The sequence below is a fragment of the Pseudorasbora parva genome, chromosome 13 (assembly GCF_024679245.1).
Source record: "Pseudorasbora parva isolate DD20220531a chromosome 13, ASM2467924v1, whole genome shotgun sequence".
In the NCBI taxonomy this organism is placed as follows: Eukaryota; Metazoa; Chordata; class Actinopteri; order Cypriniformes; family Gobionidae; genus Pseudorasbora; species Pseudorasbora parva.
Genome location: NC_090184.1, coordinates 27,619,192 through 27,639,613, shown reverse-complemented (window position 1 = coordinate 27,639,613; position 20,422 = coordinate 27,619,192). Strand labels below are relative to the sequence as shown.

The following is a 20,422-nucleotide window of genomic DNA, read 5'->3' as shown; positions in this document are numbered from 1 at the left end:
GAATGCACATATGAGTTGCTGTAGAAAATCACTGGTAGCCTATGAATTTAAATAGAGCATAAGATTTTTTATTGAAAATAGCCTACTAACACAAAACAATTCAACAATGTTTAACAGCAATGCTTAGATCAATTTAACCTATTTTATTTTGTCTCTAATTTTAGGCTAATTTATTTTCCTACTTTATATGTGTTTTAATTGTTTCTATCTTTAGAATAAATCAAAGTGGTCGAAAGTAGGATTTCTATTTTTTTTACAGTGTAAGAAAGAGACCTCACAGAACAATGTTTTCATTAAGCTGTTTCCCTTGTTCGCATTTGTATTGCCTTTCGCACATCCTGCTTTACACATTGAGTATTTTTAAGCCTTACGCACAGTCCCTCTGTGCCCTTATCGGATTCGAATCTGAGCGCCCTGTTCAACTCGTTTACAGCGCCGTTTCCGTTTCTGCATGGCAGTGAGCTTCAGAGATGTTGTGGCTGGTCGCTTTTTAAACTGTGGGAAAAAGCTACGTCAGGACTCCGGGCTACTGTTTCAGCTGTTATCCAAAACTCCGGGATCCTCATGCCTCCAGCTCTCCTGGCGCGCGCTCACCTCCCCGCGGCCAGACTCTCCGCGGTGCGCGAGACAGTTAGCGCTTTTTACAGCACTTTGCCGCTCTATTACTGGATTTATAGAGTGCAAGGAAATGTTGCAGTGGCTTGAGGGAGTTTGAGTTGTTTTAACTCTGTTGTTAGATTAGATGCTGCAGCTTTGAAATCGCTAACGGAGTAGGCTAGTCCATACAAAAACGAATATTCTTTCATCATTTACCCTAATTTCTTATGACTTTATTTCTTCTAATGAACACAAATGAGGAGTCAGTTTTTCGGCAAGTGTTCGCGTTCGAAAGGCAGTCATTTCAATATCCACTCGCGTAAAAAGTGGTTGGAAAGTGATTTCTGTTATAGATGTGCTCCATACATCGCTACAATAGGCTATTAACAATAGACAAATAACATTTCGCTAATATCCTCGCACCTTTACATGAAAAAAAAAGATGCTAGTGAATGGTGACTGAGGCTATCAGTCCCTAACAAATGGTTCAACAGTTTTTATCATATAACATACTAAATAAATAAATAAATAGCCTACATCATATATAGTTTCAGCAGTGTTTTTGAATAACGGTTTGAACAACATAATGAAGATAATTTAAAAATCTAAAAGTTAAAGGAATAATTCACCCAAAAATGAAAATGTGATGTTTATCTGCTTATATAGGATGTTTACTATTGCTCATATAATGCATGTCAATGGGGTCTAATTAGAATAAGACCCCACTGACATACATTATACGAGCAACGGTTGGAGTTAAAAATCTTAATTTGTGTTCTACTGAAGAAACAAACACACCTACATTTTGGATGCCCTAGGGGTAAGCAGATACATTTTTGGGTCAACTATCCCTATAACACAGCAGCAGCAGGGCACAGTGCAAACTAGCACAAATAGGCTATAGAGCTATTTAATATCTAAAAAGTTTTTTTGCCCCTTCACGTCATTCTAAGATGCTGCAAACATTTTCTGTGCGTGTTCCATGAATGCGGGTCATGTGGGTTTGGAACATCATAAGGGTGAGCAATGATAGGCTATTGTTTTTTTTGTTTTTTTTTGGATGAGCAAGTGAAACTTAGCTTAACCCTAATTTACCCGCAGGGTACAGGGAACGAGGTTTATGGTGGCGACAGGAATGTGAAGCATAGTTTGTGTTTATCAGTACCTCAAAAGTTTCTTTCATTAATCATTATAAGCTGTGTCCAGTTTCCCTCCAGCGTTATGAGTGCGTGACTAGAGTGCATCTGTGCAGAATTGATTGTGGTCATCTAATGCGCGCCCAGTCCCTGCGTGGAGCTCTGATTGCATGTAATCGGCCTGTGTTCTTCTCCACGGACGTGCTATTAACCTTGATAATGATCAGCCTAGAGATTCAGTTAGACTATATTTAGATTTTCAAAACTGACGGGTCTCAGAATGCCTGTTGATCATTCTGCCAACCAAAAAGGCTAAAGCATGCACACACTCATCAAGCTGTCAAAGCTGTATGGATTGGTCTGAAGGGAGCATGTTATGTTTTGAATGGGAAATGAGGGACGGCCTGTATATGCCAGCAGCTGGGCATTAAGTGTGTGTGTGGATCCGTGGGGTCCTTCAGTGGGTCACTTGTGCGTGCTGATTAAGGAGGAGACAGTCTTTCCTCCCTCCCTCACTTTCACACCCGCATGCATTCATTTACGCACACTGGCACACTTAACTCTTTTATGGTTGAACATACACAGAGACGCAGAGGTGGGCGGATCTGTGTTTGTTTTAGTTTACATTAATGAATTAATGAGTTTATTTTTGTAGCGTTGCCCAGATGTTTGTGGAGGGTTTGTGGGGTCTGGCTAAAGAATCTGTCACTAACAGAATGTTTGATGATTCTTTGGTTTTTGTTCACATTCTCTCACTCCCTAAATATTCCCAGCTCCCTGGAACCGTTTGTTTGTGAGAGCAGGGCACAGAGTTTCATGTCTGTAAGATGGATGTTGTGAAACTCTCCCATGAGATCGTGGGTTCTAGATTAGGAATCGCTCTAAATATTAAAGGTGCTTTGAGTGATGTTTGTACTGAAACTGCCAGACTAGCAACTGAATTAGACATGCTTCCTCTTACCAAAATCCAGATTACAAGGATACAGTTGTGCCACTGAGAATACTGTAATCAGAGACGGATCAGGAGAACAGCAGCATGTAGCAAAATATACATTTTAACACCACAAACAGCTGTTTGTAACAGCTGCTTATGAAGCGTAATATGGCATTTAGCTTGAACGATCCACATCTCAGATGCTTTCATATATGGGCTGCTCTATGAATATGCACAATGATTGAGTGGCAAAGTGCTTTAAAGTCTTTTGGTTGGCAAAACAAAGGGACCTATTCCTGTTTACAGATATCCCAGGACAAAATTCAGTCAAATCTGTCTATTTTCTGACATATTTGAAGCATCATAAATACACTAAATGCAGATCTCAACCCTGAGGCCATTTGTATCGTCATAAAACGAAACAATTTCAGTCTGACTAAAGTATTTATTGTAAATTACATTTTAAAAGATGAATTACAGTTTTAGGTGGGCAAAACTGAAAACTATTGAGGAAATGAATGTCCTGCTAAAGGTTTAGCGTAAATGCATGTGGAGTTCACAAACATACTTACACACAGGTATAGTGTGCATACACACACACAGGAGACAACAATACAGTGTTTGAGCCGTATGTAATGGATGCTGGTGGAATTTTAATAAAAACATATACATTCCCTCCATCCTTATGGAGTCAGTCAAGAGTTTACGGTACAACGTGGCAGAACAATGCCGCATTGTGGCGGTTTCCTCCTGCGTTGAGGGGAGTTCACAGCTTACCGCAATTAGTTCACAAGCCCTGGACGTGATCACACGCACTGATAATGACCACAACAGCTGCTGGTCACTTAAACTATGATTCGATTTTTTTAACCCCTGAGCTGATGACTGTCCTGGGAGCCGTCACACGTACACACGCACACTTAATTGCAGCTGTAATGGTCTCAAGCACACTGCACAAATACAGCTGCCCTCTGTGCACACACTAAATGCACACACACTAACATATGGAAACATGGGTGCAAAAAGGGATCAGGGTAATAAAGGGCAAAGAAGAAAGGTGTCAGAGAAAGTAAAGAATAAAAGGAGGAATGGTGTGGACCGAATGAATTTAACCCACTGTCATATAGATTGTGTTCATTCTTTCTGGCTAAATGTGTAAACGAGTCGTGGAGTCTGTGTGTGTAACCATAAAAAGGTGTTTTGTCTAGCTGCTGGAGTCTCATTGTGTGCGTGTGTGTACAGAGGGGAAGGCAGTGACTCTCATGGCTGCTGTCCAGAGGGGTTTATCTAAACCCTCACGTTCTGTTTCTTGCTTTGGGGAGAGAGGGGATCAAGAGAGGCCAGGGAGCAGGAGAAGACAGAGGGGCTCAAAGAATGAGATTGACAAAAGGAACGCTGAGAAAATAAGCTAGGAAAAGTGGGTTTGAGGGGGATGAGGGGCTTTTATGAGTTTACCAGTAAGAGCTAGTGTAGCTGGATTTGCCCTGCAGTAATGTGAGTGTGTGTGACAAATGAAGACAGACAGGTAGAGACAGAGCGAGAGAATTAAAGGAAACAGCAGATACTATGATACTATAGAGAATTACATATATATCCATGCATATGCTACCAGTCAAATGTTTGAACACATGTACTTACACTTTTTTCACTACATTTTATTACTATAGCGAAGCCTTCAAAACTACTTAATAACACAAAAATAATTTTGGGGAATAATATAAGACCTAATTTTAAAGAAAGCCTGTCATCCTTTATCTAGTTTCCTGATCTGCACACTCCAACTTCATGAGCTGTTGAGTTCCTATGCTTGGTAGTTTTTACCTTTTGCCTCCTGTCATCTGGTATAACTCATCTATTTTAAAAAAAGAAAAGAAGATCCCCCCCCCCCCCCCCGATTATTTCAAATTAAACTTTCTATTCATCAAAGTATCCTAAAAAATATGTCAAGGTTTCCACAAAAATATTTAGCAGCACAATTGTCTTCAAAATTTATAATAATAAGAAATATTTATTGTGCCCAAAATCAGTATATTAGAATGATTTGTGATTGGCCATGTGACACTGAAGACTTGAGTAATGGTGCTGAAAATTCAGCTTTTACCATCACAAAAATAAATTATATTCAAATATTCAAACAGAGTTATTTTAATAGTTATATAGTTATAATTTACGTATTGTATGCATTCCTAATGCAAGTTGACATGCTGATCATATGTTTTCCAAGCACATTTTACCCTTTGTTTAAACAAAAATAGATTTAACTTGCACTGAAAAGTCAAAACATATTAATATCTCATGAGAAGTATTCAATTCTAATGCAATACTAGAAATTGCACAATTAAGGCATGACCAAGGGACATCAAAACACCCATTCGGTTCAGCAGGGTCAGGAACAGGCAGAGAAGAAAAGACACATGTTAACTGCAAATTAAGGTGAAGAATTAGGTGTGAAGCCATCAGGAACACTTTAGTCTCCAGTGCCACCATTTTTCAGAACTGTAACCAACTTGGAGTCTCCTGAAGTATAAGGTATCAGGTCCTTAGAGAGTAAGGTAAAGTATCCTAAAATATGACCCACATTTAGTAAGAATCCCATACTGAAGTGTTGTGAAATACATGATTTATAGACAATCTATCTGTCTGAAGGCTTTATAGACGGACCAGCACCAGTTCAAGTCAGACAACAGCAGCGGTGGTGAGGGAGTCGTGCTGTGAGCTGCTACTAACAATGAGCGAGCTACCTTTCAGGGTAGAAGATAGACTTCAAATCAGCTCACAAAGCCTATACTGTCAGATTCTCGAAGACAAATTCTTGAGAGGATGTCATGCTGGTTCTTCAAGAGTCACTTCCAACCTATCTGTTGAAGTGTGGGTTATATTTTAAGATTTGTTGCCTTAGTCTCTGAGGACCTGATTCCTTCTGGAGACTCCAGGTAGGTTGAAAATGGTGGCAATGGAGACTAAATGGTTTCTGATGATTTCATCCCTTTATTCTTCACCTTAACTCCTAATTATTTTTTTTGCAGTCAATATGTGTCTTTTCTTCTTGGCCTGTTTTAGTATGACCATGCTGAACCAATGAGCATTTTGCTGTCCGCTGGTCATGCCTGATAAAGGCCAATTTTATCTGTAAAAGAAAACCTGGTTAATTATTATTATACACTCCTGAATATAAGGCGTTTTTCACGTCCAGCCTTATGATCAGAATATTAAATTGCATAATAATGATTAACAATTACCTATTTAAATTTGACCGTCCCCCATCTTTTAAACAGTAGTCCATACAGGGTAAAACAGAGAGGTTTATGTGTGTTGTGCATGATAACGTATTCAGTGAATTTGAGAGATTTGTTGTTGTTGAGATTTTGAGACTTAGATTCTTAAAGTCCTAAACCTGCTGTGAAATGTTGATATACTCTATATTAGATTTGTTATCTGAGAAGAAAAGTGCTTTGTGTGTGAGAGAGAGAGAGTGAGAAAGAGAGAGAGTGCAGTTCTTAACATTGTGTATTCTCAGTGCCTGGGGAAGACACCAAGAGATCTTCCTGTCGATGTTCAACTCTGTGAGCGCTCTCCCCTGCTGCTCGCTGCACCAGCCCGTAATCAATTAGTTACACTACGCAACTGCTGACAGAATCAGTCCATAACCCCCAAAAGATCAACCTGATACTGATCACACACACACACACACACACACACACACACACACACACACACACACACACACACACACACACACACACACACACACACACACACACACACACACACACACACACACACACACACACACACACACACACACATTATATATTAATGTATCTGTCTACACTAGAGCAGAGAACATGATTAACTTTCTATGCAGACATGTTTCCTCCTGAGGGTTATGTATTCATCTATTACATATTTATATATCCTTTCTCACTTTCTATCTTTTTATCTTTCTCTTTCTCTGTCTCTTAATCACATACAGACACACGACCCTTTAGACAAAAATGAGAGTAAATGCAGCCCTTAAGGCAAGCTCACCCTCCATCCTTTTCCATTCACTTCATTACCAGTAAGCGAAAATCTAAAAGGCAGGCAAGATGCCAACAAGCATGTGTGTGTTATTAATGGTTTATTTAAAAAGTTGGTGGTGTGCCACTGTGCAGAAAGCCTACTGATGTAAGAAAAAAAAGTTTAAGAGAAAAAGAGGAAAGGAATAAATTTTCTCTGCTGTATCTACAGCATGTGTCACTGCAATTCCAACACACCCTGCGAACTCTGGTTTGCATTTATTTCTCAACTCTTCATCCTCCTCTTTTTCTTATTGATCACACAAACACAGATGTGATTATGAACTAAATGATTTAAAGGGCATAGGGTTTAAAGAAAAAACATGAATCAGTTGAAAAGGCCTATATCTTTATCACGGTCTGTGTATGAAGCCTATAATACCTGTAGAAAGCATGCATTAGCATTCCTATTCATCTTAATGGAGAAATATGATTTAATGTCAGCAGATGGTGACTTTACAACATCCAATAACTGGCCGGCTCTAACCAGACAAACCCTGAGCCCTTGCTTGTAACTACGTCATGTGTTCTGACACCAACATTTAATTTTAAGTTCTGTTCCAAAGTGTTACACATTTGGCATCCGCACAGCCTCTTACTGTCACACTGGAGGATGACCACAATTGTGTGTGTGTGTGTGTGTGTGTGTGTGTGTGTGCGTGTGTGTGTGTGTGTGTGTGTGTGTGTGTGTGTGTGTGTGTGTGTGTGTGTAGAGAGGGAGTTCTTGCCAAATCAAACCTCTGGATAGTGTTGTAATTGTGCCATGTTTGATGCCTTTAAATTGGTAATTGTGAACTGTTATTTTAACAGAAAAAGGTATTATGGCAGAGAGCCTGTGTAATTTGCACCATACTCTCTGAGTGTGTACTGCGTAATGTGTGTGAGACATACACTTTCACTTAGGAGGAGGCAGTATTTACAATGTGTAAAATGTTGTAGTATCTCCTCTACCATTATGTTTTGTTCTGTAATGACAGAATCCCATACTATACATGCTGACAGTGGGTACTATCCCAATTCCACACTTGCAGTCTTGACCACTTGTGCAGGTGGCAGGAAGTAAGTGTGCCAGTCTGTCACAGAGTAAATGCTCAAGCTCAGTCCCCTTTCTTTAAATTTACACTCTCTAATGCCACTTCAGAGCTTTATTTAAGGCTAAGTGTATCCCATAATTAGGTTATGCAATCTAAATGTGTAAATGCGCTATAGATTCAGTATCAGTGTTGATAGAACAGTATTGTCAGTAGTAGCTTATAAAATAAATAAATAAATAAATAAATAAATAAATAAATAAATATATATATATATATATCAAGGCTATATATATATATATATATATATATATATATATATATATATATATATATATATATATATATATATATATATATATATATATATATATATAGCCTTGATTCCCTCACTAAAAAGGCTGTGTAAATTTTCTTCCTCAGAATAAATGGTAAATGGACTGCATTTATATAGCGCTTTTAACAGGCCCTCCAAAGCGCTTTACATTTTTGCCTCACATTCACCCATTCATACACCGACGGCGATGTCAGCCATGTAAGGCGCCATCCAGCTCGTCGGGAGCAGCTGGGGTTGGGTGTCTTGCTCAAGGACACCTCGACACTTGGTCAGGTGGTACTGGGGAATTTATTAATAATAAATGATTCCTATTCCTACTTAACTCCTGTTTAAACCAATTAAGAAGCAATTTCAGCAATCTAATCACAAGTGGACGATGCAAAATCCAGGTGTTAATCTAAACGTGTTGAGCTTGTCCAATTATGACCACTTTCAGAGCAAGTCAAAAATGCATTTGACTGGATTGCTAGTGTAAACGCTGATGTGGTCAAATGCTTTGGAACAGCCCCAGCTCTCCGACTACTGACCTAATGTGTGAACATAATGGGAAGCGCGCTAGCCATATGGGATTTAAACTTTGTCGGCTGATTTCGGTTTGTAGATGAAAAACGTACTAAACACAATGGGTCTCATTCTCGAAGCATACATATGCACAAATTTGTGGGTGAAATGTGCGTACTAACGTTTTTAAGAATAAATGACGAGTCACCAAAAATTTTGTAATACAATTTCTTCTTAATTTACAGAAAAACGTGTGGTCTTGTGGCTGTCAGAGCAGAAATTGAAGCTGCTGCTCTCATGTCGTCTCCTTTTGGTTCATATGTAAATTGCGTGAGTTTATTACGTATATTAGATTAGATCGTACAAGATCTGAAAAAGCCTGTACATCGACCCTCCCCTTGAAGAATAAGGACAGAAGTGGTCAAACCTAGGCAAAAGAGACAGATTAAAACATCAAGTGTGAACGGGAATGTTTCTTCTACTTGTGATCCGATTGACCAAAATAGGTTTTAATACCTGGTGTAAACAGGGCCTAGAGAGAAAGGGAAAATACTCTAAATTTCTGTTATATGTCTCTGCTATATTTAATTGTCTTCAGATGTGTGTTTACACGGTTGATTCATGATTTAATGAGATCATCTGCCTCCACTGTACTCTTGAGTAGAGCACTAAACTGCAGATTACCTCAGGGGCTCGCAGCAATTACTGTTCCTGTATGTACCCGCTGGATGAAACGCCTGTTAAATGACAAATAACCAGTGATCTGTGACTCTGCTTTCGTGCTGTTTTGTACAGTATATAAGAAAGAGAGTACCTGCGTCAGTATTTCACTAGTTTGGACTACACTGTTGTGTTCTGGAAACCAAACCCTTAAAAGCTTTTATATATCATTGTGAAACTTGCACGCAAGATCACTCCAATAAAGAAAGAACAAAACTCTTTCTCCTTTGTTCAGCTTGAGTTTATTTGAGGTTTATCAAAATACCTCACACAATGTCAAATCCCAGAAATGTGTGATTGAATATATTTTGACGTCTTTGCCAGTGATTGTTAAACTGTAAAAGTCTTTTGGTACACTCCTTAAATGGCTGAGAGCGAGTTTTAATTGATTTATATAAAGGAGTGTAGTGGTTGTTATTTTTTCATGTGTGTGTGTTTTTATAATTGTGGTTTAACATTTGGCTTTGTTTTTTGGCTTCTGTTTGTGCTCTTTTCAGCAGTGCCCCATTAGCGGCTTTAGACGCGTGCCACACTCTCAACGAGGCTTTATTCCTCCTTCAGCTGGTCTTTCTCCACTCCTCTTTTCTGTCCAACCACACGTTATATGAGGGGAATGTGGAGGGATTGTAGAGCTGTACTTCAGGATGTGAAAGATAGCAAGAGAATGTGTTTGTGTGTGCGTAGTTCAGGTATTCCCTATGTTATGGGGACAAAATGTCCACACAAATATGCCAATATGTTTTGTCCCCATGATGAAAACAGGCTTATAAATCATTCTAAATTATGAAAAATAAGTTTTTATGAAAATGTAAAAATGCAGAAAGTTTTCTGTGATGGGTAGGTTTGAGGAGGGTATAGAATATACACAGTTTGAAAATCATTATTCTTATGGAAAATCTACATAAAACATGGAAACCAAAGTGTATCTGTTTAAAATTAGCTAAATATGACACAACCACCCACTGGCGGCATTTGGGTGATATTCTCAGTTGGGAAATCAATTCAAAAACATTTTTATTACATTCTAAAAGTTTTCTTACAGTGATTGGGTTAATCTGGAAGTTATAGAATTAGTTTTCTATAAAAAAAACAGTAGTCTATGGTATCTCATCAAAAGGTTACACACACACAGGCTGTATATTATATCCCCTTACACTAACCCTACCCCTAAACCTTTCTCATCACAGAAAACTTGCTGCATTTTTACATTTAAAAAAAATGCATTCTGGATGATTAATAAGCTTGTTTCCTCATGGTGACCTCAATTTGGGTCCCACTATGACCCCATGAGTCCCCATGAGTCTGTGTGCATTCCGGTTGAAGTCCCCACTGGGATAGAAAAAAATTAACGCACGCACGCATGCACGCATGCACGCACGCACGCACGCACGCACGCACACACACACACACACACACTTGCAGATACAAGACTGAAACAAAATTACGTTTTTGACAACTTTGATTCTAAGAGGCTTAAGTGCACAGTTTCTGTTAGTAAACATGCATGGCAAATTCGCATGACCAACTTGAACCTGATGCAAAATCTGCATGGGGAAACTTTTGCCCTAACACGAAGTTCCCAATTGTGTGGATTCCTGTTGAAATGATTGGATTTCACCCATGACAATTTGATTGTTTACCTTTGTTTGTCGGTGCAACATTTTTGCTTTTAATATGGACAAATTACTTTGTAGAAGTTTGTGATGTTCAACAGAAAGCACAATCTCTCCAGAAAGTCACTTGCCAAGTTTAGTAAAAATGCTACAAAAAGTACTGACGCAATCTTGCGACCTGTAATATTTTGGCTTGCAGTTATAGTCACGCCAATAAAGCACAATTACATTTAATTGACAACAAGAGAAACAGATCATCATCATTCACATTCCACAAACTCTTCTCAAAGTGCTTCTCCTGCTGTTCTGGATTTAAGATGAGTGGTGTCTTTCTGCACTTCATCACCATTATCTCCTCATAAAGTCAGTCTACTTTAACCAGGAGAGACAGATTTATTGTCATTTTTTTTAGTTGAAATGTAGCGTTCACTGTCATATCATTCATAATTCATATATCTTTCTCTTAATCCCTTTCCTACAGACCTGTTGGCCACAAACCGCACCTCCGTTTTCAGTGGTTTCCATGGCGATCTGCACTTGTCGGCTGTGTTTTTGGATGAATATCATGACAGGGTTTTCCTGGGAGGGAAGGATGTTCTCTACTCACTGAGATTGGATCACACACATGATGCTAAAGAGGTAACGGACTCACTATCATTGCGATAAGGTTAAGATAATAAGCTGTCACAAAGAACATAAGTGTAAGAGCCCAGAAAAAATGCAAGATGAAAGTATGTTAGTGAGAGGTGTCATGTTATTCAGTCTGCTCTACTGGAGACTATTATCTACAGATACAGATAAAATCAGGAGACGCTTACATGTGCTGACACATTTTACACATGATTAGTAAAGGGCGTGTAAAGGCCAGTTCTTGTGTGATGCATTCTTGCGTTTAAAAACTAGATCAAGTGCAACAGAATGGAAAAAGCTGGATTTTTTTTTAAAAGCTGGATTTTTTTAACTTGACAAGAAACAGCAAGATGCATCCCACTAGTCAAACACATCCATAGAGAGTTGCTTTACATAGACAAAATGGCACGCTGATTAACTTGAAAATGTCCCTTCATGATAAAAAGGCTGCCGACCCCTGATTTAGATTATTAATACATTAAGAATTTAGTTTTTTTCCCCTCCTTTAGAACTTTTCTCATCCATCAGAATGTTTAATATAAATCACACAAAAACAGCTGTCCATAAACACACATTTAAATCCTATAAACTGACCTCACTTCTTGTTTAGTTCATACTTAGACATATAAACACGTAAATGGCCCTGCTTGATTTTACAAGATCAGTGTTTGGGCCCTTTTTTATTTAATTTGTCACATTTTTATGGTGTAGTTTATCAAATAAAGTTGCGAGTCATGAGAGGAGCCACAGTGTGTGTAAATAAGTATTGACCTAAATGGACTGTAAAAGCAGAAGTGCTTTGATACTACTTGTCCCGAGGGTTTGGCAGTTTTTTCACTAAGCAATTAACTTTGTGTGTGTGTGTGTGTGTGTGTGTGTGTGTGTGTGTGTGTGTGTGTGTGTGGCTGAGGTTAATTAAAGCCTCTGTTCATGTGAATATGTTTTGACTCAAGTCACTGGAGCCTCAACAAGTGGTTGTTTTCGTATGTAATCTCCAAAGAACTTATCATTGTGTGTGGCCTTGTTAAATGATATGAACAGGAAGAGGAAGTGCATTGCCATGGTGACAGACACATGGGAGTGGCTGCCACCTCTGAGGTTATGACCCCTTGACCTTTGACCAAAGGACAGGCTCGTTAGACCCTTACACACTCTGTACGGCTGCTGTACTGCAGTGTTTTCGCATATATTACATTCAATACTGAGATTAAATACATAAATTAACAAGGTACAGAAAGGGTTATTGACCTTTTTGAGCCAGAAAACAAAATGCGGATGTGTGTATTTCCAATCGAAGTGTAGATTCCCACAGAAACCAAGCAATGATTAATGTTGTTGTTCTTCAAGCGGAAAAATTACTCAACCTTGATCAGACTTCCCTCTTCGCTCTTGGGCATGTATTTACTGTTAATCCCAAATCAACTGCAGCCTTCATCATGGCTGATCTCAAATCAGTGTGAGGAATCATTTATTTATTCATTCATTTTAGAGGAATGTCAGTTCCAGGTCGTCTGTAAATCTTAGCTGTGGTTTTTCTCTCATGGGTAATGGTTCATCTTAAAATGGTGTCTCAGAGCAATTCAAACGTTATTAAAGATGAATAAGCCAGGATCCCTTTCTTCACACCATGTATATATACACACTGTATTATAGTATAGTGTTTTATGATCATTAATGACCTTTTAGGTCGATATGACCCAATGCTGGTAACATAACTATTTTTGGTCCAGTACCAAAGTGTCCTGAAAAATAAAGGTGATGACTAAATAAGGAAACAGGAAATACCTTTATGCACGGGAAGGATGCTGGGTAACATAGTTGATTACAGGTTCCGGATTTAGACAATGTCAAAATGTGTAAGAGCTTGAAAGAATACATAAAACTAATGACTCACTAATGATTTAATCATATGAAGGCTGGAAAAGTTTCAAACTAGCTGGTTTAAAGGAGCTACATCACTTGAATGATATCTAAAATTTAACAAGCAGAAGAACTAATTTGTAACTGTGTGATGCAAAGTCAAGAAAGTATGTACATTTTACATATTTGACAGACACATCCACAGTCACTTAAAGTGCCCCCATTATGATATTTTAAAGCCTCATAATTTTGGAGGTCTCCTGCAACAGGTGCATCAAACATCAAAAACAGTTTCATTTTCTCATACAATAATATACATTACACATCACCAAATTTTTCAATGATTCTCAAACAATTCAACAGATGAATCAGTCTCTCTAAATCCTTCCTTTCCACAAGCTTCTCTGCATTAATAGACAGAGTTTTTGGTAATAGTGGCCACAGCTGATTTGCAACACTATTTCAGTAAGACAATAATAATGTGAGTTAGCCAGTTAGCCGGAAACTTACACAATATAAAACACAAAACAATGTATTTTGAACACACAGTAGAAAATATAAACATCAATAATTATTCATACTTACAGGTAGTGTGATTCTGAGGAGCAAGCTGGTCCAAATAAACTGGGTACTGACCCATCTTTCCAGAGCAAGCGTTGTAGAATCCTGCACTGAAGATTAAGAAGAAGTCATCAGTAAAATGACCTTTGAGGACTGGTCAAGTTGTTTGCGGAAGGACAACGTACAACATGGTCGTGCATTAAGCAAATGTCTTTTCTAGTGACATGTGAAAGTCATGCATTAGGATTCGGAATACAAACGACTAGTATAGCCGAGAGCTGCGTCAGAGCTGATTCTTTCTTTTGGGAGACAATAACTTTATTTATCGTGCACTTTCAACTTTACATCTTTACTGAATGTTTACAATCACAAACAGCTGTATTACACACTGTGTGAAAGGGAGTATTGAAAAACCATAATAGGGACACTTTTTATATTGCATTTAAAGTCTAACCACAGTTCCCTGGGAATTTACCCATGACCGTGGCATTGCTAGCTACATGCTCCAGGTTTGAGCTACATGATCAATATTTAACATTATTTTATTTGAATATGTTTTTGTTGGAAACTATACATCTGGATCTCACGAAAATGCGGAATGTATGGTGGAATGTATATGCCAAAACACATATTGGCGTGTCTATGCCACGCTGTTTTTCGCGTGCATATGTTACGTACTTTATGGCATATTTTACATACGAACCCCCCACCCCACCACCCTAAACCTACCCAAGAGCATGAGTTTTGCCGTATACATTCCACGACATTGCACACTCGTTCTATTTATACGCTTTAGATGTGATCAGGTTGGTAATTGATATATACTGTTAAATATTTGCTTCGATGCATTCAATACAATTTGTTAAAGAAACTGATATATATCACACAAATTGCTATTTAAAATAACATTTATATTCTGTTTTGGTAAAGGAGACCATATAATGCAATGAAGTTTGCAGATCTGTATAAACAAACCCAAAAGTCTGTGTGAGGTCTGAACGTGACAATCGTTGTGTGCCAGACTTTTCTTTGACACCCAGCAGATGAAATTGTTTATTTCTCAATCATTCAAAACATAAGAATAGGTTTTTGTGACTTTCACACTTTAAGATTTATTGTTTCCATAACTCATGGGAGCAGCAAAAAAAACCTCACAAAAATATATATTTTTTTGTTTTTGTCGCACACCCAGCCTCGGGGACACACACTTTACTCTACATAATGAGCAGAGTCAAGTTTGATTTCCCAGAAGAGTGTAAAAACTGGCACTTTTAAAAACAGTGCAGTGTTTAATTGAGTGCACAGACATAGCAACATCAGCTCAACCAGTGGCGCAGGACTGTCTGTTTGTCTGACCAATGCCATTTATTTGTGTTCAGGAAACAGTTATTATTTTTGCAAATTCCATTTAAAGCTGCAAGTGACACAGAAGTTACTATAAAATCAAAGTTTGCATGAAAATTGCAATCATCTCTTCTCCATATTGGGACGAACATTCGAATGAAATGTAGGGAGGGACTTGATTTGGTCCATCTTTGGTTAATCGAATCAGTTGCATCGTTGTTTTTAGCTAACTTCTGTGATCTCATTTGAGTAAAAGATTACAAGGACACATCAATTTAAGACAAAAATTATACACAGATACATTTATTATAATAAACCATTTTGATTCCATGGTGACTGGTGTCTTTTCTTCTTCTTCTTTTTTTCTGCTAGGTTTAATTAGTCTTAACAAGTAATTGAGTCTGGGTGTGTTTGGTACAGCACTGTGCTTTGAGTGTTTTTAATTTATGAGATGATAAATTTCCTCTTTATCTCCAGATCCATTGGCCTTCATTGCCTGGGAATCGTGAGGACTGTATTCTTAAAGGGAAAGATCCCGAGGTGAGTGATTAACTGGTTCTGAATTCACAAAAAAAACATCTCATGAGTCCTGGTCATTCTGTCATAGTTTCCGAAGTTTTATTTTTGGGGGGAAGCTGGCATACTTTAGATTCAAGTGAATCTTAAATCCAGCAGATGACAGTAAAAATCCTCAATTGTATGTTTGTTTTGGAATGTTTGGTTAGTGTGATTCTCAAACTTATTTCATGTGGTTCACTCTTGAGTTTCAAATGAAAACATCTGTCCATCCTCAGCTATACTCTGAGTGTGCTGCAGTTGGCGTGATGACTGGAGAGCAGAAGCCAAACGCCCATAAATGAGACTTGATCCACTAACTTATTGTTGTCTTGCTTCCAACCAAGAGTGTGTGTGTGTGACTCATGAGTCTCTTAAACCTAATGACCAAAGAAGGCTGTCCCAATACACAGAACTTTCATTTCGTTAAACTCCTCATTGCTTTCTATTTCTATTTCTGTTTCTTGTTCTTTTTCCTTCTCATTCAGCCATGAATAGGTTAATTATGTTCCTTCAAGTTAAAGCTTTCCTGTCCTCTGTCCCCAATGGTGGAACACGCACACGCACACGCACACGCACACGCACACGCACACACACACACACACACACACACACACACACACACACACACACACACACACACACACACACACACACACACACACACACACACACACACACACACACACACACACTGCATCTGCTAGTGTTTAACATGTTTCGCTTGTAAAGTAGAAATGTGAGGTGCCTCCATGGTTACATGCTCTGGTGACTGTCCCGGCAGTATTGTTTGATGTGACAGGTGAGTGTGATTTCACAGCGGTGTTTTAATGACTCTGGTCACTGTGTGAGTATGTGTTAGGGAATTGAACAGGATATTTGTTTTTCATTTATTCTCAAGCTGGTGTAACACTGTAACACTGTTTTATGTAACCCAGAACACTCTTGTGTACCAAAAAATGGGTGAAAAACTGGTGTCACTACATGAATATAGGACATTTCCTTTCTTTTAGCATTATATGTGCAAATCTCCTTTTATATGAGAAATATTAGATATTTTAGATAAACTAATGCAAATAGATTCATAAATTAAATAAATAATAGATTGTTTTAAACGCATCAAACCTGGGCATTTTGGCCTTCTTAACTGTATCCAACAATTAAAATTGCTGTCAGGGTGCCCATGCTGACCCCTGCCCACTGCCGAAAGTGCACGTGAGGATTCCAACTGGACCACAGACCCCAGAGCAATGGAAGAAGGTGGCCTTGTCTGATTAAACGAGTTTTCTTTTACATCACGTGGATGGCCGGATGTGTGTATCTCTTACCTCGGGAGCACATGGCACCAGGATGCACTATGGAAAGAAGGCAAGCCGAAGGTTTTTAGGAGCACAATAATGAGTTTGAGGTATTGACTTGGCCTCCAAAATCCCCAATGCAGATCTCAGTCCAATTAAGCATCTGTGGGATGTGTTGAAAAAACGGGTCCAATCCATGGAGGTCCCACCTCGCAATTTACAGGACTTAAAAGATCTGCTGCTAACATTTTGGTGCCGGATACCACAGCACACTTTTTTTTTGGCCCACTTTTCTTTACAACATTGCTTCAGTTTATTGATGTTTCTGGGCATTTGTTTATGTACAGCTATCTGAAGGGCCTACCACAACATTTCAATCTGCTTGAGGTCTGGAATTTTACTAGGCCAGTGCAACACCTTGATTCTTTTCTTTTTCAGCCAATCGGTTGTGGTTTTGCTGGTGTGTTTAGGATTATTGTCCTGTTGCTGAACCCAATTTCGGCCAATCATTAGCTGTCGACAGATGGCCTCACATTTGACTCTAGAATACTTCGGGATACAGAGGAGTTCATGGTTGGCTCTATGGCTGCAAAACATCTCTGATTATTGCACAGTCTGACCTTGGGCTGAATTTGCTGAGATGTTCACTTTTGGGAAGATTGGCAACTGTCTTGAATGCTTTCCACTTTCAGTAATCTTCCTCACTGTAGAATAATGGACTTCAACTTGTTTGGAAATGGACATATAACCTTTCCCAGATTGATGGCAGAAACATTTGCTTCTAAGATCATTGCTGATGTCTTTCCTCCTTGGCATTGTGTTAACACCCACCTGCCAAAACTTTTCCTTTTATAGAAGTGATCCTTGCTGATGATCAGTTAATCATTTGATTAGCAGTGCCTGACTGCTATTCCTATGGAAGCACTAAAACTTAGTTTGTCACCCATGGCTTCTCAATTTTGGCCTTGTTTGTGTTAAAATATAATAACACAGTGTAATATGTCATGTGTTATTGTTCATCTTGTATTTACCTCATTTGAAGACCTGCCAAGGACCAGATGATTTTTTATGTCCTGAAACGTAAAGCCCTATAATTTCTTTTTCACTTCACATGATATGAAAGAATTAAGAGACCACTAAAAAATTAGAAGCTTCTTTGGATTTACTCTGGATTTGTTTTATTTTATAAATTACTGACAACATTTGCTTTTTTAAGCTTCACACTGTTTTATGCCTTGTTTATGCTAAGCGACTGCTGCTTTGTATTTGTCCTGTTCTCTCAGTCCTGGTGGTTAACATCTGGTCGCAGTTTGAGCATCTGCCTGCATCTTTTATGACCCTTGACCCTTTCGTTCATTTATGCTCGAATGATTTTGAGGCTGCATACAGGTGGCCATAGTTAGAGTGTGTACATGTTGATAGTGTGTGTTTGTATGTGTGTGTGACGTCTTCCTGTTTCTGAACCCTTCAGTAATTGAACCTTAAGAGCTTCTTTCCCATTTTGAACGCACTGATTGCTCTTCAGTGAGTTTTAAGTAGGGTTCATTTTCTTGGTATTTGTTTGCTCCTTTTCTCCTGTCCATTAAAATGAGCTAGTTCCTGTAACTCCAGGGAAATATCAGTCAAAACTCACACATTCCAAAATCCTTTGATTTCATATGAGCACAAACTGCATTTGAAGAGTTTAATCTGGTCGTCCAATGTAAAATAAATGTGTTTGTATATTTATGTAAGTAATTGGTGATCCAAATTGTACGCTCATTTGCCACCAGCATTTAAATATGACCTCTGTGTGTGTGTATGTGTTTGGTACAGATGGAGTGTGCAAACTTTGTGCGTTTGCTGCAGCCTATTAACCGCACTCATCTGCTGGCCTGTGGAACTGGAGCTTTCCAACCTGTGTGTGCGTATGTGAACGTCGGACACCGTGGAGAGGTAGCATACACACTAACACACCCTCCCACTACTTCACACTTAGTGTGTTTGTGTATGCACATCAGGATGATCTCATTTATTTATGCATATCAGAGACCAAATTGTTTAAGGTCAGAAGTCACCCACCAACAGACTGACCCTAAAGGTCAAGACTAGATCCTGAGAGGAGATACAAAGCAAAAACACAAACACACTAATTCAGAGGATTCAGAAGAGAGGATAGAAAAGAGAGATATTGTGTGTATGTATGATACTGGTGTGTATGTATGTGTGTATTCTGGCTTTAGACAGAATACAGAGTGAGTTACTCTTACTTCCTTTGAGGTGTTTTAACTGATGTGTCATCGCACATGGCGTCAGAGATGTTTGACAAATAGACAATAGTACATTGTGTAACTGAACTGGCACAGTTCACCAGTGGCTTAATCTGTTTTTGGCATCGCTGGACTCAACCATACATTGTCTGACATCATTGACAGTAAACTCCACTACTATTATTACACTTTATGAAAACTTGTTTACACTTTATTTCGATAGTTCACTTAAGACATGCTACTAACTACTGCAAAAGTAACTTTGAAACTACGTCAACTAACTCTCATTGAAGTATTAGTTGACTGTTAGATAAGGGTTTGTAGAATAAGTTGATATGGACTTGCAGAGTTGCTTATAGTCAGTAGAAAGTTTGTTGGGGGACCATCAAAATAAAGTGTGAGCAGCAGATATTAAGCAGACAGTCAACTGATATTCTAATGGCTGGTATCAAAATCTCTAATAAGATACAGCCTAGAAACTTAAAGTCAGATGATTTTATTTAATTTTGTAAACAGAGCTTTATCTGCTGGAACAAAACTAAAATAGGATAAACTGAAAAGATACTTTAATGATAAATACAACCAATAAAACTAGTTAAAACTGTAGATATTTAGTTGAAAAAAAAAGACAAACATCAATATTTCACTAAAGAAGACTTCAAATGGTACATAACACACACAGTTTCTGCCAGTCTCATGATAATGTTGAATACCTATAGAGTAGTATTGCACCCTTCATATCTCTGAAGAGTCTTTACTTTATCATATTTATTAAAGATACATACACTGTACCGATTCTTTCCGAAAACAGCCAAGTATGTGCACGCTGGGTTATCTTTCCTTTACAACCAAAAACACACTCCTTTAGTGAAACTGTTGATTTTGTGGTCTAAAAACAGAATAACAGCGCTGTCGACGGCTACCGTAGCTGAACGAAGCTCGTGGATGGGCATGCTCTTGCTTTCGATCTGGTTGATGTGCACACACTCATCCAGGAG

General features: G+C 38.4%; 1 protein-coding gene across 1 annotated transcript in view; it reads left to right on the top strand.

Moving 5' to 3' along the window:
- Positions 1-3,679: 3,679 nt before the first annotated feature.
- Positions 3,680-20,422, top strand: part of sema3bl (sema domain, immunoglobulin domain (Ig), short basic domain, secreted, (semaphorin) 3bl) — a 29,969-nt gene continuing 13,226 nt past the window's right edge. The window contains exons 1-4 of the mRNA XM_067414676.1: positions 3,680-3,701; positions 11,409-11,566; positions 15,800-15,862; positions 18,991-19,110. Coding sequence (XP_067270777.1) covers positions 3,680-3,701; positions 11,409-11,566; positions 15,800-15,862; positions 18,991-19,110 — 363 coding nt within the window. The remainder of the gene's footprint in view (positions 3,702-11,408; positions 11,567-15,799; positions 15,863-18,990; positions 19,111-20,422) is intronic.